Below are 25,065 nucleotides of genomic sequence, written 5' to 3'. Positions count from 1 at the left end.
AGGGGTAATTATATTAAAGGTTCAGAAATCTAATTAAAACATTAAGAGTGTCAGACTGGATAAACAAAAAAACCCAAATACATGCTTTTTATAAGTGATACTTAAATATAAGGGCATAATAGAAAAGTTAAAACTATAACAATGGAAAAGATATACTATGCAAATACTAACCAAAAGAAACCAGTTGTTGCTACAATATCAGATAAATTAGACTTCAAGGTCAGAACTGTTACTTGAGATGAAAAGAGATAATTCATAGTGCTAAAGGGCTCAATTTGGGAAGTACAATTCTAAATTTGTATGCACTCAACCCCATTGCTTTAAGATATATGAAGCAAAAACTTAGAGAAGTACAAGGAGGAAAAAATCACCAGTCATTGCTGGAGATGGCCAACACACTTCCACAGCTCACAGAACAGGTAGACAAAAAATCAGTAAGTAGGTAAAAGACTTACACAATGAAAATCAACAAACTCCACCTAAGTGACATACATACATACTGCACCCAATACTGAGAGAACAGACATTGCTTTCAAGTCCACACTGAATATTTACCAAAACTGACAACATTCTGGGCCATAAAGCCAAGTCTCAACGAATTCCAAAAGACAAAAATCAGAGTATATTCTTTGACCACAGTGAAATTAAGCTAGAAATTCATAACAAAATAATTATAAAATACCCAAGTGTTTTGAAATTTAACAATACACTTCTAAGAATAATCACAAAGAAGAAAAAATGGGTTAAAGAAGAAATCACAGAGGAACTTGGTTTTATGAACTGAATAAAAGTATTACATAAAAGAGTGGGATGAAGCTAAAAAATTGTTCAGATGGAAACTTAAGCCTTAAAGGAACTTACCAGAAAAGGCTGAAAGTCAAGAAAAAACAAAAAGAACAGTAATCGCCAAAATTTTTTCTCATTCCTGATCTCAGGGGAAAAGTTTTTAATATTTCACCGTTGCATATGCTGCTTGCTTTGGGTTTTTACTTTTTGTTTTGGCTTTAGGTGCTCTATCAGATTAAATAAGTTCTATTTCATTCCTAGGTTTGCTATGAGGTATTTTTTGTTTGTCTTAAATCATAAATAAGCGTTTAATTTTCATGAATTCAGGAAAAGCATTTGATATGATTTCCCCCTCCTTTTTATTTGTTAAATACGGTGAATTATACCAGCTGATTTTTGTCAAATGTTGTACTCCTCCTGGTTGTGCTGTATAACCCTTTTGAAAATACTGCTTGATTCGATTTGTGTGACCTCATTTGTGGTAATTAGATGTTAATTTTCTTTTCTTGTAACTGCCTTGTTGGGTTTTGGTATAAAGATTACAGAGGACTCAGTTAAACTGGCAAGTACATTATCTTTTCCTGTCTTTTGGAAAAACTTATGTAAGACAGATGCTATTTCCTTCTTCAATATTTAGAAGAAGTCCCCAGTGCAGCCATTTGGGTCTAGAGATTTCTGTATGAGATTTTTATACTAATTAAATTTTTCTATTTCTTGTTTTCTCTTTTAATAACTATTGTTTTTTCTTAGAAATGTCTTCTCATATCATCCAAATTTCTAATTTTATTAATTAACTTGGCCCTAGTATTGTCTTATTTTCTACAATATCTGTAAGATCTATAGTTTTGTTTAAATTTAAAAATTTGTTTTTCTTATTAGTCTTACTAGAGATCTATCCCTTTTTCCTGGCTTTTTCAAAGTACCAACTTTTGGTTGTGTTGGTTTTTCTCTTTTGAACATTTGTTTTATTAATTTCTGCTCTTTATTATTTCCCTTTTTTAACTTTCTTTAGACAAAAGACATAAGTTTTTACAATGGCCTTCAAAGTCTGGCACAACAACTCCTACCTTCACCCCACTGCTCAAACTCACTGGCCATTCTGTTCTTCCTACTCACTTTAGCAACATAAGCTTGTTTTGGTTCTTTCTTCCAAAATGCCAAGTGCACATTCATCTCAGAACTTTTGTAGTTGCTGTTCCCTCCACCTAGAAAGGTTTTTCCACTAGTCAGTCACACCACTCACTCTCTCATTTCCTTCAGGTCTCTGTTCAAACATCACCTCTGAGAGGCCTTCCCTGATGACTCTATAAAATATGACCCCACCACTGTCACTTTATCTCCCTCCTTAACCTGCCTTTCTACTTCATAGCACTTATCAACATTTGATTTATAATAAAGAGTATGTAATTGTTTATGTATCTTTCCCCAATTAGACTATAAATTCCATGCTGTATTTATCCCGAGCCCAAAACAGTGCCTAATTAATAAAGGTGATAAATATGTTTTGAATAAATGAATACATACAAGAAAGAAAAATAAAACACTGAATTAGAAAAAACAACAAAAATTATTTGCAGATTACTAAAAATTCCAAGGAATCAACACAAAATATTAGAAGAAATGTTAATAAGAGAACCAGACAGATATAAGTTGGATTATATAAAAATCAGTTTTCCTATACAACTAGCCATAGCCAGATTTAAAATATGAACAATTTACTACCACATCAAAAATATAAAACATATAGCCTGGCTGGTGTGGCTCAATGATTGAGTGTCAATCCAGGTACCAAGAGGTCAACATTAGATTCCTGGTCAGGGCACATGCCAAGGTTGCAGGCTCCATCCCCAGTAGGGGGCGTGCAGGAGGCAGCCGATTGATGAGGTTCCTATCTCTCTAGCCCTCTCCCTTCCTCTCTCTGAAATCAGTAAGAACATATTTTTAAAAATATTTTAAAATATATATAAATAAAACATATAAACTTTTAAACTGTGTAAGACCTATAACAAGAGAACTATGAAGCTTTTACTAAGAGCATAAAAATAACATTTGAACAAATGAGGGCAAATTATATTTCTAGAGGGGGATATTCAATATTGCAAATACACCAGTTCTTCCCAAATTATCTATAAACACAGTATGTTTTCAGTGAAAATCCTAGTGTTCTTGTTTTATTAAAATTGACAAACTGATTTTTGTTCTTTAAAAAAAAAAGGCCTAAGAATAATTAAATTTTTGGAAAAGAATAACGAAAGAAGATTCAATGATTTTCAACCTTCTTCATCTCATGGCACATAAACTAATTTCTAAAATTCTGCAGCACACCAAAAAATATATTTTTTGCTGACCTGACAAAAAATAGGTATAATTTTGATTCATTTACATCGGATGGCTATTTGTGTTGGCTGCTGCTATTTTTTATCTGACAGTCACAGGGAAAAGAGGCCAGTGCCCCTGACTGAATAGTCAGGTACTGCATGTTTTAAAAATCCTTGCGGCACACAGGTTGCAAATAGTTGCTCTAAGTTATCAAAATGAAATATTAAACTAAAATTATTAAAACTGAGTACTGGCATAACAATAGACAAAAAGATAAATGGAGGAGAAATGCACACAGATTTGAATAGACATGGGATTGTCTCAGAGGCTTCTCAAACTTATTCCTGACTAAACTGAAAGCATCCCTTTCCCTCCTCACAAATCCTACTCATTCTCCAAAACTCCCCATGCAAATGGAACATCTGCTTGGATGCAAGTCAGAACCTGGGAAACATCTTTATACTCTCCCCTCAAACCCAACCACCAATCATTCACCAAACCCATTATCCCTCATACCCAACATCTGGCTGTTTCTATAGATTTTACTACCTAAATATCTCTCACAACTCATAACCACTGCCACAATCCCAGTTCAAGCTACTATCAATTCCTGTCTGGATCATTGTATTGGCTTCTAACTAAGTTCTCCACACTCACTTTTGCTCCCACCAGTTTGTGCTGCAAACTATAAGCAGCATGATCTTTTTAAAAAAATCACAAATGTGACAGTGTGCCACTCAAAATTCTTCAATGTCTTCCCATGTTCTTAAGATAAAAACCAAAATCCTAAATTGGCTATAATAATATGATAATATGTCATTAATGGGTAAATAGTTTTCAGACAGCTTCAAATGCACTAGAATATACCCTTGAACACAGAAGTAATGGGGGTGGGGTGGGGGGCGGGAGTCATTAAAAAAACTGGAAAATACACCTGGTTAGTAAAATAACTAGAATACTCTTAAATCTATACAGTTTGGCCCCTGCCTACGTTTCTGGTCTCATTTCACTCCATGTTCAAGGGTCTTTAAATGTACTGGCTTTGTGTTCCCTGTTGAGGAACTTTTCTACTTCAGGACATTCCTAAGTGCTAGTCCCTCTGCACAGACTTCCCTTCATGAACCTGCATAAAGATCCATAGAGCCCGGCCAGGTGTAGCTCAGCGGTTGAGCGTCAACCTAGGATCCAGGCGATTGGGGTTCGATTCCCGGTTAGGGTATATGCCCGGGTTGAGGGCTCCATCCCCAGTTGGGGGTGTGCAAGAGGCAGCCAATCAATGGCTCTTTCATCACTGATGTTTCTATCTCTCTCTCTCCCTTCCTCTCTGAAATCAATAAAGATATATTAAAAAAAAAAAAAAATCCTTAGAGAATCCCTCTCTGAACTGTGGAAAAAGGTCAATCTCTCTATTATTCTCTCTCAAAACAGCCAAATTCTTCAGTTTCCATATAATTTTAATCAATAATGTATGTGAGTCTTTTCCACTGTTGTAAGTGCCATGAAGGCAAGGAACACATCTGTTTTTGCTTACCACTACATTTCCAAAGCCTAGAACTGTGCCCAATAAATAATAAGTCCTCAATAAATTTTGTTAAACAAGTTAAACAGTGATGCCTTCTGGAGCAACTAGTAAAACTTAGTATAAGACCAACTAATCATCATGATTCCACTGTCTTAGCTCCCCCTTTCCCTTACTGGGGGAAGACACTTCTCAAAATGTAAGATTATATTTAAAAGCTGTATGTTTCTAATGAATAACTTTGTTAAACCAATCAGCTTAATTTTAACTCATCAATTCAAAACAAGATAGTAAAGATTAAGGTAAATTGACTTTTCCCTCCAGAACATATTTGAGGATATGTTCTAGTATGGCTGAAGGTGTATGAAGTCTGATAACCCATTAATGAAATATTACTCTATTTAGGAATATACAGATCTTAGTTCTCTATTACTTCAAGGCTTTACTTTTGATAATGAAAAACAAAAAAGTTCTTCTTAGTCTTTCAGTACTTACAAGTGAAGGAACTGTGAATATCTGAACCGAGAGGTCTGCGACTGAAAACTCTCTGTCGTGGTCATCTGTCACATAATCACTCTGCAAACGCTCATAGTTCTATTAAGAAGGCAAAAAAAGGCAAGGAGTGCCAACTATCAGTTACAAAGAAAAGGCAAGCACTACTCACCAGAGTAGGTGCGGTGAAGAACTGGACAGACAGAGCAGTCACGGACACTGCTCGCTCGTGATCATCCTCCATAAAATCTCTCTGCAACTGCTGGTAATTCTAAACAACAAGGGGGAGATTCACCTCTAATCCACAATGACCAAATGTTTAAGGATTATAATGAAAAGTCAGTGCTGGAGGAGTCAGTGAGATAACACTATAATGATAACTGGAATGATTTCTACCAAATAAAGTGTGTATAAATATTGATTCACTAGACAATCTGTTCAAACACAAATGGCAGTTTATGAGCTGAAATAGGACTACTGGCTACTAAAATCCCGGAATATAAGAGACTTTGCACTGTCACTGATAAATCTAGACTTCTATTACTTCTGGATGCACTTTACATCAGATTCACATTACATTTGAATCACCTGATGGCTCTTTCAAAGTACATGTGTTTGGGCTCCATTCTCGGTCAATCTGCTTCAGCAGCTTTGAGAATAAAACACAAACACATGTATTCTGAAAGAACACCCCAACCGATTCTTACATGCTTCCTTGGCTAAGGACTTCTAATTTATGTAAAAACAAACAAACAAACAAACAAACAAGCAAAACCAGTTAGCTTAATCACATGCTGTTAAAAGGGGGAAGAATGTAAGTCAACAATATCAACAATCTAGAGTTCGTGATTCTTAATATACATATCGTTTCAACTAAGATAATGTCTTTCTTGTATAAATTTTAATAGAAATAATACCATAATTCACAATGGGACAGGTTTAAATTCTTCATTTATCATTTCATATCATACACACTGTATAGACAAACATTCATATTATCATGGCAGATGATAAACAAGAAAAGCCTCAATGAATTTTTTTCTATTGATAAAAGATAAAAATATTATTTATGAATCAATGAATTTTATTCTATTGATAAAAGATAAAAATATTATTTATGAAGTTTCTTAGAATTTGAAATCAACACACTGACATATTACTATTAGCTGCTAATTTTACAAAGCCTGGATAACAGTTACTCTGAATATAACCTGACTTTTTTGTTAATCTTCAAATCTGAGAAACAATTTACCTTTGCAAATCGAATGGCAAACAGTTTCTTGTATTTCAAATCCATAAGTAGACTGCTCATGAACAACTGATGATACACACTCCTAGCACCTTTTACAAAGAGAGCAGATGTAAGATAAGGATATATAAAACAAGCCAAAAATTACATTCCCAAAGTTTTTATATGGTCAACTGTATTTTAATTTTTTTTTTTTTTGTTAAATATCTTTATTGATTTCAGAGAGAGGGAGAGAGAGAGATAGAAACATCAATGATGAGTTGCACGCCTCCGACTGGGGATCAAGCCTGCAACCCAGGCATGTGCCCTGATAGGGAATCGAATCCCGATCTCTTGGATCCTAGGTCGATGCTCAACCGCTGAGCCATGCCTGGCCGGGCAGTCAACTGTATTTTAAATTTCAAGAGTAAAACTACATGTGTTCCTTAGTATAAAATATTTTTTATAACCCGCTTCTTAAAAAAATATCAGTTTTTCTAAATGTAGTTTCTAAAAAAAATAAAGGTTATTTAATTTGGGTCATGGACCCAAAAATCTGTCTGTTTTTCCCCAAAGAATAAGACTGCATATGCTAATTCTAAAAACCATATTTATTAACTACCTTCCCAAATGAAAAAAAAGAAAAAGAAAACTTTAACATCCCAGTTACCTATATAGGTTCCCTTGTACCTTTTAGTATTTAAGAGACTTACCTTTCCACAATTTGGAATCATTAAGCATCAATCTATCCACGAGAGAAGAGTTTTCACCATCTGGCCCTTCTTGTAAACCAACTTGACATAAAATTCGGCGAAGACCATCTTAAAACAGGAAGAAAAGTAGTCATGAAACAGTAACTTCCGATATTAAAATAAAATGAAATTTTAGTACAAATGTTGAAATGAATCTATGGAGTTTTACTAAAAGTCAAATTTATTTAGAAAACTAAACATTAACTATTTTATTAACATTTTCATAAAAAGGAGAAAATTGCAAATCTTGCATTATACACAAACTCTCATGCCAGAACATCAAAATATATATCTATCAGAAAGGCAATGACCTCTTGTGCTGTAAAGAATTTAAAGAGTAAAGCACAGCCTGGTAAGGCGTGGCTCAGCAGTTGAGCATCAACTAGGATCCAGGAGACAGCGGCTCGATTCCCGGTCAGGGCATGTGCTCTGGTTGGGGGCTCGATCCCGTCAGGGGCGTGCAAGAGGCAGCCAATCAATGACGACTCTCTCATCACTGATGTTTCTATCTCTCTCTCTCCTTCTCCCTTCCTCTCTCTGAAATCAATAAAGACATTAAATAAATGAATAAATTTTTTCTTTAAAAAAAGGGCAAAGAATACAAAAAAAGCTCACTTAAATAAACATAGTTCTTCTAACACCAATGCTAATTAAATCACATTATAGCTAAACTGTATAATATAAAATTATGCTACCATTTAAAAGAAGGCATGACCTCAACGCTGTAATATATATCAGTTCTTTTTATCAATGCCATGCAAAATGTTCTTTATCATTAAACAAAAATTCACTGTGTATCTATTCATATGGACCTACTATGTGAGAGGCCCTGGAAAACAAATTCCTATATCCTCTAAATACAAAACTAAAAAAAAACACAAAAAACTTGCTCAAATATTGATATAAGCATTAACATAACCAAAACTTTAATACCTTTTTGTTTCATGCTTTATAATTAAAATCACTGTTTTCAGAATTCTACAAGCATGCACAATAATTAAAAAAATAATTTTTATTATCGCACGTATTGGCATACAAGCATCCAATGAAAAGCATAAAAACTCAAAAAATGAGGATAAAAACCCTGGCAGGGTGGCTCAGTTGCATGGAGTGCCATCTGTGGTGCACCAAAAGGTTGCAGGTTCAATTTCCGGTCAGAGCACGTATAGGAGGCAACTGATTGATGCTTCTCTCTCACATGGATGTTTCTTTCTCTCTCTCTCCCCTAAAATTTATGAATATATCGTCAAATGAGGATTAAAAAAAAAAGAAGGTAAGAAAAATAATTGGAAAGATATTTATAAGGCAAGCAAACATGTTCTCTTAAATATCCATACCTTCTTTTAATCTGTCAGGCCACAGTGTGGCAATGGTCTTTCAAACAGCATTACAATACACATTTCAGAAATTTTCTTTATAGTAAACATTAGACTGTCACTCATCCAAACCACATCTCTTGCCTGAAGACCAGTATGACAGATAGCTTCCATCTATTCCTGTTTTACTCTTTAATGCTATACACCAAACTTGTATTTTTGGTTCTAATTCTGTAACCATTATTTTAAAAAGATTATCTAAGTTGTATACTGTGGAAAAACATCTAAGTAAGTTCAAATTTGCAAATTTTCAGAGTTGCAAATTCTGGAAACCAAAAGTTGCAGGAGTCAAAACAAAGATATTATTAGCGTTCATCCTTTAAATTGCTAACCATTTAGGTTTTATTTACAGTAGCATTTTCCAGCTTGCTAAGTGAAAGAGTACCAAAAGGTTCTTTATAAAGTTGTGAGATTTAGATTTCATTAGCATATCAAAGTCATTTACCAACTGTTAAAACACAATGTATCATGCATTTATTTGAACACAAAACCCTTTGTATGCATATAAAAAAATCCTGTGGCCCAGAGTGTGGCTCAGTGGTTGAGCATCAACCCATGAACTAGGAAGGTCATGGTTCCATTCCTGGTCAGGGCACATGCCTGGATTTTCGCTTCGATCCCCAGTAGGGGGCATGCAGGAGGCAGCTAATCAATGATTCTCTCATCATTGACGTTTCTATGCCTCTCTCCCTCTCCCTTCCTCTCTCTGAAATCAATAAAAACTTTTTTTTTTTTTTAAGTGGACAAAATGTTAAAAAAAATAAAATCCTGTGGATAGAAATTTGGGAAACAAAGGTTTTTCTGTGCAAACAGATATTCTGAGACAGCATTTTAAAATGTGAAATTAAAGCAAAGAATTATTCCACTTGATATTTTTTCCAAAACAGTTTTATGAGGGCATATGAGCTGATTTTTAAGCTAAGTAGCACCAGCTTTTATGAACCTACCTGAATATCCAATAATGCTTCCCAGCCAAGACAAAAGTTTCAAACCAAAATTCTGATGCGCGACAATAGATGAATGCATAACTTGAACTTTAAGTGGCTTTGTCTGTCTACTGGTATTTCTCTTAAAAAGAAATGGCAGGATGAAAAAAACTTAAAATGGCTATTTTATAGAAAAAAGCTAATATTTTTCTTTCATATTAACTACAATCTGTTATTATTTTGTTTATAATAACTATCCTAATGGGTATGAAGTGGTATTTCATTGTGGTTTTTATTTGCATTTCCCTAACGATTAGTAATGCTGAGCATGTTTTCATGTGCTTATTGACAATTTGTCTATCTTCTTTGTAGAAATGACTATTTAGTCCATTAAAACTTTTCATTTAACATACTCCTCCCCTTCCTTTTTGTTTAACAACAAATAATTTCTCCCCTCCCATTTAACCCCATCTCCATAGCCCACACATTAACACAGTACACCTTTGCAAAGTTTCTCCATTTATACATATTATACATGTATACATTAAAAAAGATTTTTGATTTACAAAAATGGGATACTACATATACTCTTGTGAATCTTTGTGTTAACCGATATTTTTGGTTAATGACTCAATATTCTGTGGTATGGATTTATTGAAACATCCTCTAGAGAAGGGCATTCATATTCTGTGTGTTTTCAGTCTCCCATGACTACAAAAAAAGCATACTAAACATCTTTGTACACACACTTACTGGTGCTTATATTTCTATGGGATAAATTACTAGAAGTAAAATTTTAAAGGCTACTACACCACATTGTTTTCCAAAAATGCTATAGCTATTTATTTATTTTTGACTCCTCATCCAAGGATATTTTTTTCCATTTATTTTTTTAGAGAGAGTGGAAGGGAGGGAGGAAGAAAAAGAGGGAGGGAGGGGGAGAGAGAGATACAGATGTGAAAGAGAAACATCGATTGGTTGTCTCCTGCATGAGCCCCGACCGGGTGGGTTTGGAACCTGCAACGGAGGTACGTGCCCTTGATGGGGAATCGAACCTGTGACCCTTCACTCCTGGGGCCAACACTCTAACAACTGAGCAGCTGGCCAGGGCTGGAGCAATTTATTTTTATACAAGTATTCCTGTTCTCTGCATCTCTGCCAGCAAGATATTTTATCACTCTAATTTCTCCATTTGATGGGTATGAAATCTGTCATTGCACTGATTACTAGTGAGTTTGAGTCTTGTTTCATATTTATCAACCACCTGCATTTCCTCTGTTGTGATTACTTTTTCGTGTCTTATGACCATTTTTCTATTTATTATTTGTTCCCTACTTGATAGTCTATCCGTGCTGTGTTAATCATAAACATTAAATGTCTACTCTATGAGTTAGAAATAATTTTTCTAAATCTGCTATTTGTCTACTGACTTTGTTAATGGACTATTTTGCTATACAATTTTTTTATGTAGTCAAAAGTGTTTCTTTTCTAACTCCTTGGGTTCTAGTCTTGGTTAAGAAGCTCTCCTCCTCTCTTAAAATGCACTTGTGGTTTTCTAGATTTTCCTCATACTGGTATCTATTTCTGGACTTTCTATTCTGTATTATGAATATATCTATACAACCACCACCAGAGATTACAAGCACTAATTTTTTACAAAAGAAAAAATTTAGCCCTTGCCAGTATGGCTCAGTGGGTTGGAGCATCATCCCATACACTGAAAGGTGGCAGGTTGGCTTGCTAGTTAGGGCACATACCTAGGTTGTGGGTTCGGTACCTGGTCGGGGTGTTCAGGAGGCAGCCGATAGTTTCTCTCTCTCTCTCTCTCTCTCTCTCTCTCTCTCTCTCTCTCCCCCCCTCCCTCCCTCCCTCCCTCCCCCTCTCTCTAAAATCAATAAACATATCCTTGGGTGAGGATTTAAATAAAACAAAAGGAAAAATTTCAACATTACTGAACATATAAGTTATAAAGCAACAATGAAAAGGAAAAAAAAATACCCTTTCCTTTACCCAGATTCATCTATTGTAAATGTTTTATCCAATTACTGTATCATTTGAACATTATCCTTTTCCACACACAGAAAGATACACACATGTGCTTTTTTAAAAATGAACCGAACCACTGAGGTTAAGTTATATGCATCATGTCTCCTTATCCCTAAATACTTCAGGAAACAGATCCTAAGAATGGGACTATTCTTTTACATAATCACAGCACAGTTTATGATGCATCATTAAATTGCATATGTCCAAATATCAAGGAAGAATTTCTTAGATAAGACACAGAATGTACAAATCAGAGAGAGATATATTTTTGCTACATTAAAATGTAAAGCTTTTGCTCAATGAGAGGCACCAGAAACAAATCTAAAATAAGTCATATATTGGGAAAAGATATTTACAACAAAAGATGAAAATTCAGACTACCCTACAAATAAGTTTAAATCAAAGACAAATAACCCAACAGAAAAACATGGGTAAAGGGTGCCAATAGGAAATTCACAGAAAACTTAAATTATCAATACAATAGATATGAAATAAGGAACTTTGTAATGAAGGCAATGCTAATTTAACTTACAAGATGACATTCGCACGCATCAGATCGGCAAAAATTAAAAACTTAACAATTTATAGTTTTGAAAAACTGTGCAAAAATAAGAACTCATATACTGATGGTGAGAATGTATACTGGTATTACCATTTTGGAGGCTTAGAAAAATGAAATAAACATTAAAATACTCATATCCTAACAACTTAGAAATTCCATTTTTGGTATAAACCCTAGAGAAACTTGCATCTTTGCAACAAGGGGACAAAATAATGTCCACAGTAGGACTGTTAGTCATAGTAAAAAATTGGGAATATCCTAACTTTCCATCAACAGGAGAATGGAAAAATCATGGTATAGTCATCAATGGAATACTTTACAGATACATGTATCAACACAGATAAATCTAGAAACAACACTGAAATGAAAAGGCAAGCTGCAGTATAGTACATTCAGTATGAGTCATTATATGTTTAAAGGCCTCCAAATCAATACATATAATGTTTATATTTAATAGATGAAGTATAAAGGTATGCGTAAGAATGAGAAAATGAATACATGAAAGTAGTTATCGCCAGGGAAAAGGGAAGGGGAGTGGAATTAAGGGATAATATAGGGGACTATATACTATTTTATATATTTAAAATAAGTATAAAAAAATAATGTATATAATGTGGACACACAGGTGTTCATTGTGTTATCTCTATTTTTATCTGTATTACTAAAAACATTTCACAATATATATATAATTATTTTTTAAAAAGGACCTTTACATAAAATGCAGTTACATGGAAAATAATAAATGCTAACTTTTAAAAATACATTTAAATGTGGGGAGGTTTTCTTTAAGAGAAATAATACGTGTAATAAATGCTATTAAGATATGCAGCATACCTTGCTATAAGGTACCAAGAAACAACTTCCCTTGAATTCTAATCTTGGTGCTAAAGGCGTTTAATTCTTAAAAAGTAACGTGAAACCCTATCAAAAACAAAACAAGACAAAAGCAAAAGACTTTCTAGAGATGTCTCTGATGAAGAAATAAGAAGGCAGAAAATATATATGTCATCTAAACATTCATTTTCTATATTAATCTTACACAGCTTTAAAAAACTAGATAAAGCAATAATGCAATGCTCATAAAAACATATCTTCAAACACGATTTTGGGTTAATGTTGGCTTTACATTCATAGAAGCAGAAAAATGTTTTCATAAATGCCAAAATATGAAACTAGTTTTAAACTAATAAATAATTGTGTAGACATGTTTTAAAATTACTTACCACAATTACAGATTTTGCTTGCTCACAATATGGGAAGTCTCCATATCGAACAGACCTACGTCCCTGTAAACAAAGATATTTAAAATTAACTTGTAAAAATATTTTATCAGGTATTAATAACTTTTGAACCAGTAAACAAATAAACATATTTGAGCATACAACAACTCTAAGTCAATTTAAAACACCACCACCACAACTGAACTGTACTTTTTCCCCTCCTAGATTTTTAATTTATTTTTAGAGAGAAAAGAAGGGGAAGCCCCGGGGGGGGGGGGGGGGGGGGGGGGGGGGGGGGGAAGAAACATCATTCGGCTACCTCCTGCATGTCCCCTACAGGGGATTGAGCCTGCAATGGGCATGTACCTTACTGGGAATTAAACTGACAGTCTTTCAGTGCACAGGATGATGCCCAACCAACTGAGCCACACTGGCCAGGGCAACTCTAATCAATTTTTAATATTTATTCTATTCATTGATGAAAAGTAAATGAAACTATTTTCCTTCAAAGTTATCCCAACATTTTCAATCCATTAATAAGTATATTTTATTGAATAAGACAACACTTATTCTTTTAGGCTGCTAGAATTTTTTTTTCTTCCTTAACCAGCTTTAAAAAGAAGGTTTATTTAGGAACATGGAGGCAAATATTGTGACTGTTTCTCTCTAGAGATACAGAATAGTACTTGGGCTTCTACAATTTCTACTTTCAAAACTGAGTATTTCTAACCACTGGGTAGAATGAGGGCAATCATATCTATATTTTCTCTTAAACTTTCTCTGACAACAGTTTATAGTTATACCCATATGTATTTGGGCCAATATTCAAGTGAAATTGAAAAAATAGTCTAGGCATATATACCTCTAATTCTATATTCTAGGGTAACTTATCTGTAGTAAAAGTTCAATTGTTTAATGTGACATCAATATAATAAAATTACTTACATCTCGATCTACTGTAGTTGCAAAGCCAATGGCTTCTTTTTGTGTACAGTTAACAGCTTTCTGAAGAGTATAAATAACTTGTTCATAGGTATGAACCTCATCATTAAACAGCATGCAATAGTAGGTGTCACTCTTCTCTCTGTGGGATAAAATATTAATGATATGTTATCTATTTAAATATTTTTTGCTCTAAACTGGTTTATTAAGAGCATACTTTGTTCTAGGGAATGTGCTCGGTACTAACTATAGCAAGTCACCTGTGGTCCCCATGCTCTATGACACTATATCTGGTGAGGAAGATAGATACTGGACATATAATTGTATGTGAACTGGCTTTTATCAAAGGTAGGATGCTAGAGCAGGGTAAAACAGGTCTGGGAGTTCACAGAGGAACTGCCAGAGGTAATCTGAGACCCGAGGTCAGAATTGGCTATCTATCAGTAGTTCTTAAAAGGGAGCAATTCTCCTCTACCCCACATAGTGATTAGGGTAGTAGTTCTGGAGATGAACAGAGCAGCAAAATCTGAAAGAAGGAGAACCTCTGGACTTGAAATCTAAATGGATACGGGTGATTCAGACTTCTGGGTAGGTAGAATGCCATTTACTAAGATGGTAAAACAGTATAAGAGAAACAAGTTAGATTCTTTTCTATGCTGGTGCCCTGAACCTACAAATGAACAAAAAAATCAACAAAAAAACCACCTCTTCTACTCTCTAGGGTCTAAATTTGGATCTTAGATCAATGGTTCCCAACTTGAAGTACATGAAGATAAAGTCATGAGGTACTGGTTCATTTTCAACATCTTATTAAAAACATTTAATTCACAACTAATAATCTGAAATACTGTTGAGAAAGCAAAAAAGAACCACCACTGATGTCCTTTAAACTCTCACTCCAACTTGTATTCACTCAATCTTAACTATGAAAACAATTCCAACAAGCTTGGTTAGAATTAAAAAGTAAAAGAGAAGACTGCTTAAGGCAAGCACACTCACAAGGGAAAGTTAGTCCTTAATCTTAATGGGGCTATGGCAGAATACAGTTTCCAATCGCAAGTGTGTGACCTCCTCAATAATCTAAGTACAAATGGTAAATACATTACATGTACACTAAAAGAAGTTCAAAGTGTGGAATATATTTTCTACGATTTTAGAATCAAAATGGTTAAAACTGAGTTTGAGCATTTAGTCAAACCAGAAAACTCACATCAAAGAGCTCATTTCCTAATCATACCTGACAGACAAAACAAAAAGAATTGTGGAATTAACTTACCAGTTTTATCATACAAAGAAGAGAAAATTGCCTTTGACTGAAATAAGTGGTAGAGCCTTCACGTTGCTAAAATATGGCTATAAACCAACTCAACCAACCAATCAACCGAGAGAAACCTCTACCAATTAAGTGGATCACACATATTTTAAAAGTATAAAATCAAGGTCATTGTTCTGCTGAAAATTAATTATTGCAAAAGAAAAGATTATGTTCTAGTTTAGCTATATTAAAGTCAATATGAGGAATTAGAATCAAAATGGTTAAAATTGAGGGTGAGCAAATACAAATGCAAAAAATAAATGGATTGTGCTTACACTATCTCTAAATCTGCTGGTAATTCACTTTCTTTTTCCCAGGTTAATATCTCTACTGCATAATGAAACATAATAGCAAAAATGTTGTAAGTTCGTGCTATCACATCTTCTGGTAAATGAACAAGAGGATCCTGAAAAAAAGAACAGAAGAAAAACGCAACCTTACTAAATGCACATTAATTCTCCTCTTTCCCATTCTGCCTCCAACCCTCAAAATACTACTGTAAAAAGCTGACTGATAATTTTAAACTTTGGCTTCTCTTCAGTTTGATCCTATATATTATATCCTACCAAATCAAGCTTCCTAGAAAGTTCTGTTCAATATTATCCCAATTACTGAAATCAACTGAACCAAAGTATTTGATGGCACTCCAATGTCTAATAAATAAATCTAAAAACTTTAGAATGACATCCCAGGATCTTTAAAACCTAACATCAAATCACCTTTATAGCTTCATATCCTACTAACCCCCAATTTCCAGAATAAACAAAGGAATGTTATCTAAGGACAGACAACCAATATTTAGTTTTACAGGTATAAAGAAGAGCCTGATTTTTAGGATTATAAAGGTAAGAAGTCAACAAGGTAAGAAAACTGCTCTTTGATGTTATAAGAATCACTCACAGGTTGTATATACATATAACAGGGAACTTCCTGCTTTATTTAAAATATTTATTTATTTATTTATTGGGGGGGGGGGGAGAGAAACATCTCAAGCCCACAACCCCTGCATGTGCCGTGACTGGGAAGCAAACCGCCGACCTCCTGGTGCCGACCTCCATGCTCAACCAACTGAGCCACACCGGGGGGCGGGAACTTCCTACTTTAGGTTTAACAGTAAGTTACTAAATTTCTAGGTTAACGTAAAAAAGTATTACTATAAACATATATTAAGTTCAGTCAAGGTTGGCAAAATGTTTTTAATCTTAATGTTTTATCTTAAATCTAAACACATTATTTAGCTTAATGGCTAAACATTGTTATACTCGTTTCTCAAATAAAAAGATCAGTATGTTCCAGCATCATGCACTGAGAATCAGCACACTCTTGTAACTATTCATAAGGCCACACAAAGATAAGCCGACTGGAGCTGATACAAAACAAACGGAGAAAGGGGATAAAAAGGAGGGAGGAAAGAGGACAAGGACAAAGATTCCTGAAGGAGATGGACCTAGGGCTTGAAGCACGTAAGACAGAGGAAAAAAGGCAAGACATGCCCTGGCTTTTGCGGCTGATGTGCATCAGCCTGTTGGAGTGTCATCCATACCCCAAAAGGTCATGGGTTTTTGATTCCGGGTCAGGGCACGTGCCTAGGTTTTGGGTTTGATCTCCGGTTGGGGTAGGATCCCGGGTCGATATTTCTCTCTCTCCCTCCCTCCCTCTCTCTAAAATCAATTTTAAAAAAAAGTATGATAAAAGATATTTTGAAGTCTTATTTTTTACCTGCATTATTTCTCAACAGGTTGCTTTTTATGTCTCACCAAAAAAATTTTTTTTTTTTTAATCCTACTAGTAAGGTTTACTACTATTTCTTATAGACTTTAGAAGCTGTTAAGATAGTGCAACCACCTGTACAAAGAAGGAACTAGAATTGGTACCTCCTGGAGATTCATAAAAGAGTGGATATTAGTAACAATATGAACCTTGCACTACACCAAAAAAGTAGAACTTTGAAAATATTATCTTACTATATAGTCACTTTATTTCTTACAATATGTTCCATAATATAAGGCATTTAGAAGATTGAAGAATTACAATAAACAGGATTTACAAGAATGTAGTGGTCCTGGCACAGAAACAACTGCCAATTATTGAGAATGCTAGCCAGTAGTGTCCAAACTCTGTTCTGCAAAATCCCAGTGCCTGGTAGAGCTGTTTCCTATTTGAAGTATGCATCAATTTAAAAATACATAATACTGGTAATTTTGCTGCTACATTAACCCAGTTTGAGGCAGGCCAAGAAATATAGATTCCTGTGCTATCTTTGTATGCATATGTTAACTTCTTGAAAAATGGCCACTGAGTACGAATTATTTTTGCAGTGAAAAGATGCTAGGCTGTGCAAATCTATTCATATGTACAATGGCAAACTAAAGGCTAGGAAAGACTTCTGCTCAAAGTGCTCTTATCACAGGATGAGTCAGCTGGAATGGGTAAATAAATGACTTATCCTATGTTATATATCAATTATCACTAATAATTATAGTTCTTTGATTACATTTCTGTTAGAGAATGCAAGCCTTTTTCAGTGAGTCAACTTTGATGTACTCTTTTTTCAAATTAGAAGAATGTAAGGCACACCTTACCGTTAATAAGGTTATCTGTGGTTATCTCAGAAGGCAGTGGAAATTATGGAGAATTTTCATCTTTTATGTGACACATTTCTATAATGTTTGAATTTTAAAATGTAAATATGTATTACAATAAAGATTTTAACTGTTTTAATATGCAAATAAGGCATGAATAAAGATGTTCTTCATACCACTGAAATAAAACTAGAAATAAACTAGAAACTGAAGAGTCATCAAAACAACCAGAAGTCCTAAAGTTTTTCTTTTTTTAAATAATTTATTGAGATGAAATTCACAGAACAGCCCAGCTGGTGTTACTCAGTGGTTGAGCTTCAACCTATGCTCTAGAAGATCCGGGTTCAATTCCCGGTCAGGGCACATGCCCAGGTTGCAGTCTTGGTCCCCAGTAGGGGGCGTGCAGGAGGCATCCGATCAATGACTCTCATCATTGATGTTTCTATCTCTTTCTCCCTCTCCCTTCCTCACTCTGAAATCAATAAAAATATATTTTAAAAAAGGTCACAGAACATAAAATTAACCATTTTAAAGCAAACAATTTGGTGGTATTTAGTATATACATAATTTGTGTCACTACCACCTCTATCTAGTCCTAAAACATTTCTGTTGTTGCTTCAAAGTAAAACCCTTTACCCATTAAGCAGTTTTCCCCCATTCATTCTCCCCTTCCCTGCCCCTGGCAACCACCAGTCTTGTGTTCTGTCTTTATAATATTATCTATTCTGGATATTTCAAATAAATAGAACCGCACAATATGTGAACTTTGTGGCTGGCTTATTTTACTTAGCATCATGTTATGGAGGTTCATTCATATTTTAGGATATTGGTATTTAATTCATATTTATGGCTAAGTAATAGTACATGGTATGTATAAACCACAATTTGTTTATCCATTCATCGACAGATATTTAGACTATTTCCACCTTTTGGCAATGGTCAATAATGCTGCTACAAACATGCATGTTCACGTACTTACTTGAATACTTGTTTTCAATTCTTTTGGGTATGTACCTAGGAGTGAAATTACAGACTTATATGGCAATTCTATGCCTAACATTTTGAGAAATAGCCAAACTGTTTTTCATAGCGTTGAAATAATTTTGCATTCCCACTAGCAGTGTACAACGGGTTCCAATTTTTCTACATCCTCACCAACTTCTCCTTTTTTTTATTACAACCATCCTAGGGTAACTTATTGTGGTTTTGATTTACGTTTCCTTAAAGACTGACTAATGATGTTGAGAATGTTTTCATGTGCCTGTTGATCATTTGTACTATAGCTTTTTCAGAGGAATGCCTTTCAAGTCCTTTGCCCATTTTTAATTGGGTTGTCTTTTTTATTGTTGTAAGATACATATTTTGGCTACTACACCCTTATAAGATACATGATTTGCAAATATTTCTTCCCATAGTCCTAATATTTTATACTGGTTTTCAGTTTTTTTAAAAGCAAAACTATTTTTTCAAATATATCTTCATTTGTCTTGTTTGTATTTTTACACACAAAAGAACTCCAATCTGATATATGAGAGATAAAAATGAAGTTGCTCTAATAGGAGTGAAGAAATCCAAACACCTTACCACTTGGTGTCTCTATGTAGCAAATCCTAGAAAACTTGGACAAAACAAATAAAACACAAGATATATGTTTTCTATAGCACTGAATAATTCTGCACAAATTTTATCTGTCCAAAACATAGTGGAACACAGTCTAAAAGAAACTGTCCTACACCATAAAGTCTTGGTTATTCTGTTAAAATATTTGAGGTATGAACACCAGGAAGGATTATTAATGCCCACTTGCCCCAAATGCGTATCATACCCACTAATAGGGCAAAAGTACCTGGAATGTATTCATTTAAAAATATAATCTGAAATAAGGATCCTGAATCAAACATCAAATTATCACAAGCAACAGCAGAGGTTCAAGTACTTATTTAGTTATAAATACATCATTATAAATATCAGTTAGAGAAAAATAATGCAGGATCAACAATTTGTTAAAGCACATATTTACAGCTGGAGTAAGTATAATTTGTACTGAGCTACCGTGTCTACACTTGGTTGCATAACACATCCAATGTCACTGATTTATCAGATGATTAGAACTGGCTGCCAGGTATGGCTACAGAAAAGAAACGTATCTGGCTTATGAAGTTTTAGTCACAACACAAATAGACAAAAACCAATTAAGTTAACTAATAGCAAAAAGAATCCCTTCAGTAACAAATGAGAACTTAAAAAAACACACCTTATAAATGCTTAAAATAAAATAAAACCTCACACAAATAAAAAGTAGAATTGAACTAAATTTTCAGAATTTAAGTCTGTACTACTAGCAATGGTAGGGCATCCATAAAATGCAAAAACTTTTAAAGTATACCTGGTTACTATTAATAGCGACAGGACAATTTTGTTTATCTGTTTCTCATAACCTTATTCCTATGTCCCAAAATATTTTACACTCATGGTTAAAACAGTATTTCCTTAAAAAACCACACACATACCAAAAAAAACACAACACCTTAGAAATGTTTTTACCTCTTCTTCCTCAATTTCAGAGGTATTAAGTTCATGTTTTTCACAGTAAGGACCCTCTTTCCAAGCTTCAGCATCACCACAGTCACAGAAACCTCCACCTCCTGATGTTGTCATCTTGAAAAAAAAAGTGCAAAGCACCTTGTCAATAAGTGTTTACTGAGGACTATCAGATTATAAATAAGAATAGCAAGTACTAAGGAAATAACACTGCTAGTGTTTAAATTTCTTTGGAGGATGAAATGAAATAAAATGACAAACCTCTCAATGTTTTAAAGCTTATTTTAAATAAGCCTGTAAGCTAATTTAAGCGATTTCAAAATAAAATAAGCTACTTTGTAGTGAACTAGAAAACTACAGATATTTTAAAGAGGTAAAATATTTCCACCTACCTAAGTTCCTTAACTAAGAGAATCATGAAGGTTCTGGGGCTGGACTCTGGCTGAACTGGTGTAATGTGGCCGTTACACAGTGCTATGCGTAACATACCAGACTCAAGAGTTACCAAGAATCCTAACAGCTGCTGTCCCCTAGAAGAGTCCAATAAGAGTGCTGCATCTGCATTAGAGAAAGTAAGCAGCAAAAACTAAAAATAGCTTATTTTTCTTTTCTCACACTCCCTAAATAGCATTCTTTGAAAAGGAAGCTCAGGAAATACAAAAGTAAACTGCCTGGTCATAAAAAACCTTTTCACCACCTGCAGGGTTCAAGAATTACTTACACTTTTAAGATATGGAAATGATTCAAGGGATCTGGCAAGACAAAACCTAATCATTGGCAGACTGGAAATTCTGCTTTTTAAAAAATTCTGAGCGTTTAAAAATGGTTATTAAGTGCAAATTTTAGATCAGCCCTAATATATTCTGCCCAAAGAAAGTATCTGTGTGTTATGTATCACAAATAATATAAACCCACAAAAGATAGTTACTCTCAGGGGTACAAAAATATATGTCAAGAAACATGGGCAGGCAAGCATTTGGAAAATGATAACCCCACCCTGTAGTTTTCATGCTTGTCCTCATTACCAAAGATAGGTAGAACAGCTTAAAGGAAATTGGGGTTCTCCTGCGGATTTATGAAAACAAAGAGAACACAAAAATACAATTTCAATTTTGTAGCAGTTTTTAGTTCATTATTATCAATACCTGGGTACTGTGAATAAAAACAAACAGGAGGAGCTCGGCCAGTGTGGCTCAGCAGTTGAGCATCGACCTAGGATCCAGGAGATGGAGGTTCAATTTCCGATCAGGGCACATGCCCGGGTTGAGGGCTCGTTCCCCAGTCGGGGGCGTGCAGGAGGCAGCCCGTCAATGACTCTCTCATCATTGATGTTTCTATCTCTCTCTCCCCCTCTCCCTTCCTCTCTCTGAAATCAATAAAGATATAGTAAAAAACAAAAACAAAAACAAAAAACGGGGAAAAGTCGTGAACCAACAGAGCTTCTGAAATAATAAGACTGAAATATTCCCTTTCTACCATTTTATTTGAGATGAGGGTGAAAAACAGTTCCCTAATTTTTGAATGTTCATGGCTCCGTTTTCAATTTCTAGTGGAGGAACCAAGACAGGCTTAGTAATAATCTGCCTTTGTCTGTATCCCTGACTTAAAAGCAAACATATCTGATTTTTGGGAAACTATTGACTGTATTATAAGAGAAAACATTAAAAAATTGGTGCATCTTATGTTCTGGAGTTGAGCCCTCTTCTACACTTTAGGGGATGCTTTTTTAATATTAAGAAAGGACCAATCTTCTGTGGAAGATGACCAATAAATAGAGCATTTCTTAAATGCATAATCCTGTCACTTTTCCTTACTCCTTGTCTCACAGATTCCCCCTTTAAGAACCTTCCTCTCACACTTCTGACTCTCAACTTTATCCTCTGATTTTTGATAACCCCCTTCACAAGCCTAAAGTTCTGAAGATAATAAACATAAAAAAGTAGCAAAACAAACTAATTGAAAACCAATATGGAGGAGCTGATATCCACGTTGTCTTTCTTAAACCATGTGTTTCAGGAAGTCTGAATTCATAATTCATTTCTACATTGCCATCGTATGTTTAATGGTGTTTAAATAACACATTTCTTAAACCACTCCCCCGTTTTGGTGTTAAATCTTGGAATTTAAAGAAAGCAGGAAAGGTATCTAGTATAAAATTCAATACTGGGTATGGTTATTATCTGGACATTACTAACCCTGTATCGATGGTCTCTGTGAATACTTCCCAAAAAGCACTCCATGCATAAAACACAAGTTGGATCAACTGCACAGTCTCTGTAAAATTAGAGAGAGAAAAAATCAGTGTCATAAAATAACTGCATATTTCACAACATAGTATTTCAGACTGGATTCCATCCTAGAAGAGCAGTGAAAGTGAAGAGCCTTGGTGTTAAAAGGGAAATATTATTCCCAAAGATCTCCTCAGATCTTTGATCAATGAAGTCAGCTGAAAAACCTGCTTCTCACACTGGATATATACTAACAGTTTTTAAAGGCACATATTAGTAGATTCCCCAAAGATTCGGGGAAATCATATTTTATATTAAAACATACAGATGTTATGGAGTAGATTTTAAATTTTACGAATTCTTAAGATATATCTTGTGATTTCAAGTACCTTCCTCCAAACAGGTATTTCAAACTAATGGTCTTCAAAGTTCCTATATACCCTAGGGCCTATTTCTAGGCTCTATAATATGTTTGAGTGATCTATTTGTTCTTATACCATGCCACTCTGTATTTCTAAGGCTTTGCAGTATGCCTTAACATTTAGGACAGAAAACTCCCTTTTAAGGTTTATTTAACATTCACAAACTCTTATTTATCCTTCTACACATCATTCAGGTTAAGTTTATAGAGTTCCTCAAAAACTGTATCACTAAAATTATGACAGATTACTTGGAATTTATTGATAAACTTCAGGAGTAATAACATTCTCATAAGAGTAAATTATCATGTCCATGATTATTTCTTATGTCTTTCATTAAAGTTCTAAAGTTTGTTTCTTTTTAATTCTCACCCAAGGATATGTTTTTAAAAAATTTTTATTTACTTTTATTACTTTTTAACTTTTAGAGAGAGGGGAAGGGAAGGAGAGGGAAAAGAGAGAAACACCGACTGATTACCTCCCATACACATCCCGACTGGCAATTGAACCCACAACCCAGGTATGTGCCCTGACAAGGAATCGAAACCACAACCTTCTGGTGTATAGGATGATGCCCCAACCAACAGAGCCACCTGGCCAGGGCTAAAGTTTTTTTCATGAGTCCTTTGTATTCAAGGTAAATGAGTATACAGTATGTACAAAATGACATTTCTTTTTTTTTTTTAAAGATTTTTTTCATTGACTTTTAAAGAGAGTGGGAGAGAGAGAGACATCGATGTGAACGTGAAACATCGATTGGCTGCCTATGTACGCCCCCTACTGGGGATCCAGCCCGCAACCTGGGCATGCACCTTCACCAGGAATTGAACCGACAACTGCTTGGTGCATGGGACGATGCCCAACCAACCGAGTCACAGAGGCCAGGGCTCTATCTCTTTCTTTACAACATTTACACCTTTGATTTTTCCTCCCTATACTGTTGACAAAGACCTCCAGTAATAGGCTAAAAAGTAGCAATAATAGTAGGCATCCTTGTCTTGTTTTAGATATTAAACATACCTATAAGGTTCTCCATTAAGTACTATGTTCACTATAGGTTTACTAAGAAATTGCTCTTCTAGAAAAAAACCAGCGTTTATTTTGCCTTTCGTATATAAATTGTAGCTCAGGGTAATCAAAGGATTGGTGAGGGACTATGTTTCTTTTAATAATAATAAACTAACAAGCTAATAAAGAAAAGATAAAATAAATTAGAATATCACCATTTTGCCACCTCCTAATAAAAGAATGATCTAGACCAGCGATATATTCAACCTTTTTCATCTTGTTGCACACATAAGCTAACTACTAAAATTCTGTGGCACACCAAAAATTATATTTTTTGCTGATCTGACAAAAAATAGGTATAATTTTGATTCATTCACAGTGGATGGATATTGTTGTGCTGGCTGTTGTCATTTTTTAAAATTTGAAAATATAAGGGAAAAGGAGTCAGTGACCCTGACTAAACAGTCAGGTATTGCATATTTTAAAAATTCTTGCAGCACATGTGTTGAAAATGGCTGACCTAGGCAACAAGCAACAGTGACTACTAAAACATCAATTAATGGTTGCATCTGCCAAATATATAAACCCACTGATCAATCTTAAAACAATATCACATTGATATTTCTCTCTCAATCCCTCGTTTCTCTCTCTCTCAAAAATCAATTTTTTAAAAAGTATGTCCTCAGGTGAGGAAAAAAAAATTAAAACCATGAGATACCACTACATAGAATGGCAAAAATGGAAAAGAATGACGACATCAGCTGTTGGTGAGGATATGGAGCAAGTGGAACTTTCATACATCAC

General features: G+C 34.5%; 1 protein-coding gene across 8 annotated transcripts in view; it reads right to left on the bottom strand.

Moving 5' to 3' along the window:
• Positions 1-25,065, bottom strand: part of UBR2 (ubiquitin protein ligase E3 component n-recognin 2) — a 93,210-nt gene that overhangs the window by 51,182 nt on the left and 16,963 nt on the right. For 4 of the 8 annotated variants that reach the window (XM_081140956.1, XM_081140958.1, XM_081140960.1 and 1 more), the window contains exons 3-11: positions 22,802-22,880; positions 20,610-20,723; positions 15,759-15,889; positions 14,172-14,310; positions 13,230-13,292; positions 9,420-9,540; positions 7,058-7,165; positions 6,369-6,457; positions 5,289-5,387 (exon numbers count right to left, since the gene is read on the bottom strand). In XM_081140956.1, coding sequence (XP_080997082.1) covers positions 5,289-5,387; positions 6,369-6,457; positions 7,058-7,165; positions 9,420-9,540; positions 13,230-13,292; positions 14,172-14,310; positions 15,759-15,889; positions 20,610-20,723; positions 22,802-22,880 — 943 coding nt within the window. Of the gene's footprint in view, positions 1-5,119; positions 5,219-5,288; positions 5,388-6,368; positions 6,458-7,057; positions 7,166-9,419; positions 9,541-13,229; positions 13,293-14,171; positions 14,311-15,758; positions 15,890-20,609; positions 20,724-22,801; positions 22,881-25,065 lie in introns of all 8 variants that reach the window. The other 4 variants (XM_081140955.1, XM_081140957.1, XM_081140959.1 and 1 more) reach the window with 1 other exon arrangement.

This window comes from Miniopterus schreibersii (assembly GCF_964146895.1).
Source record: "Miniopterus schreibersii genome assembly, chromosome: 6".
NCBI lineage: Eukaryota > Metazoa > Chordata > Mammalia > Chiroptera > Miniopteridae > Miniopterus > Miniopterus schreibersii.
Note: the sequence above shows the minus strand (reverse complement) of the source record. Positions and strands in the feature narration are given on the sequence as shown.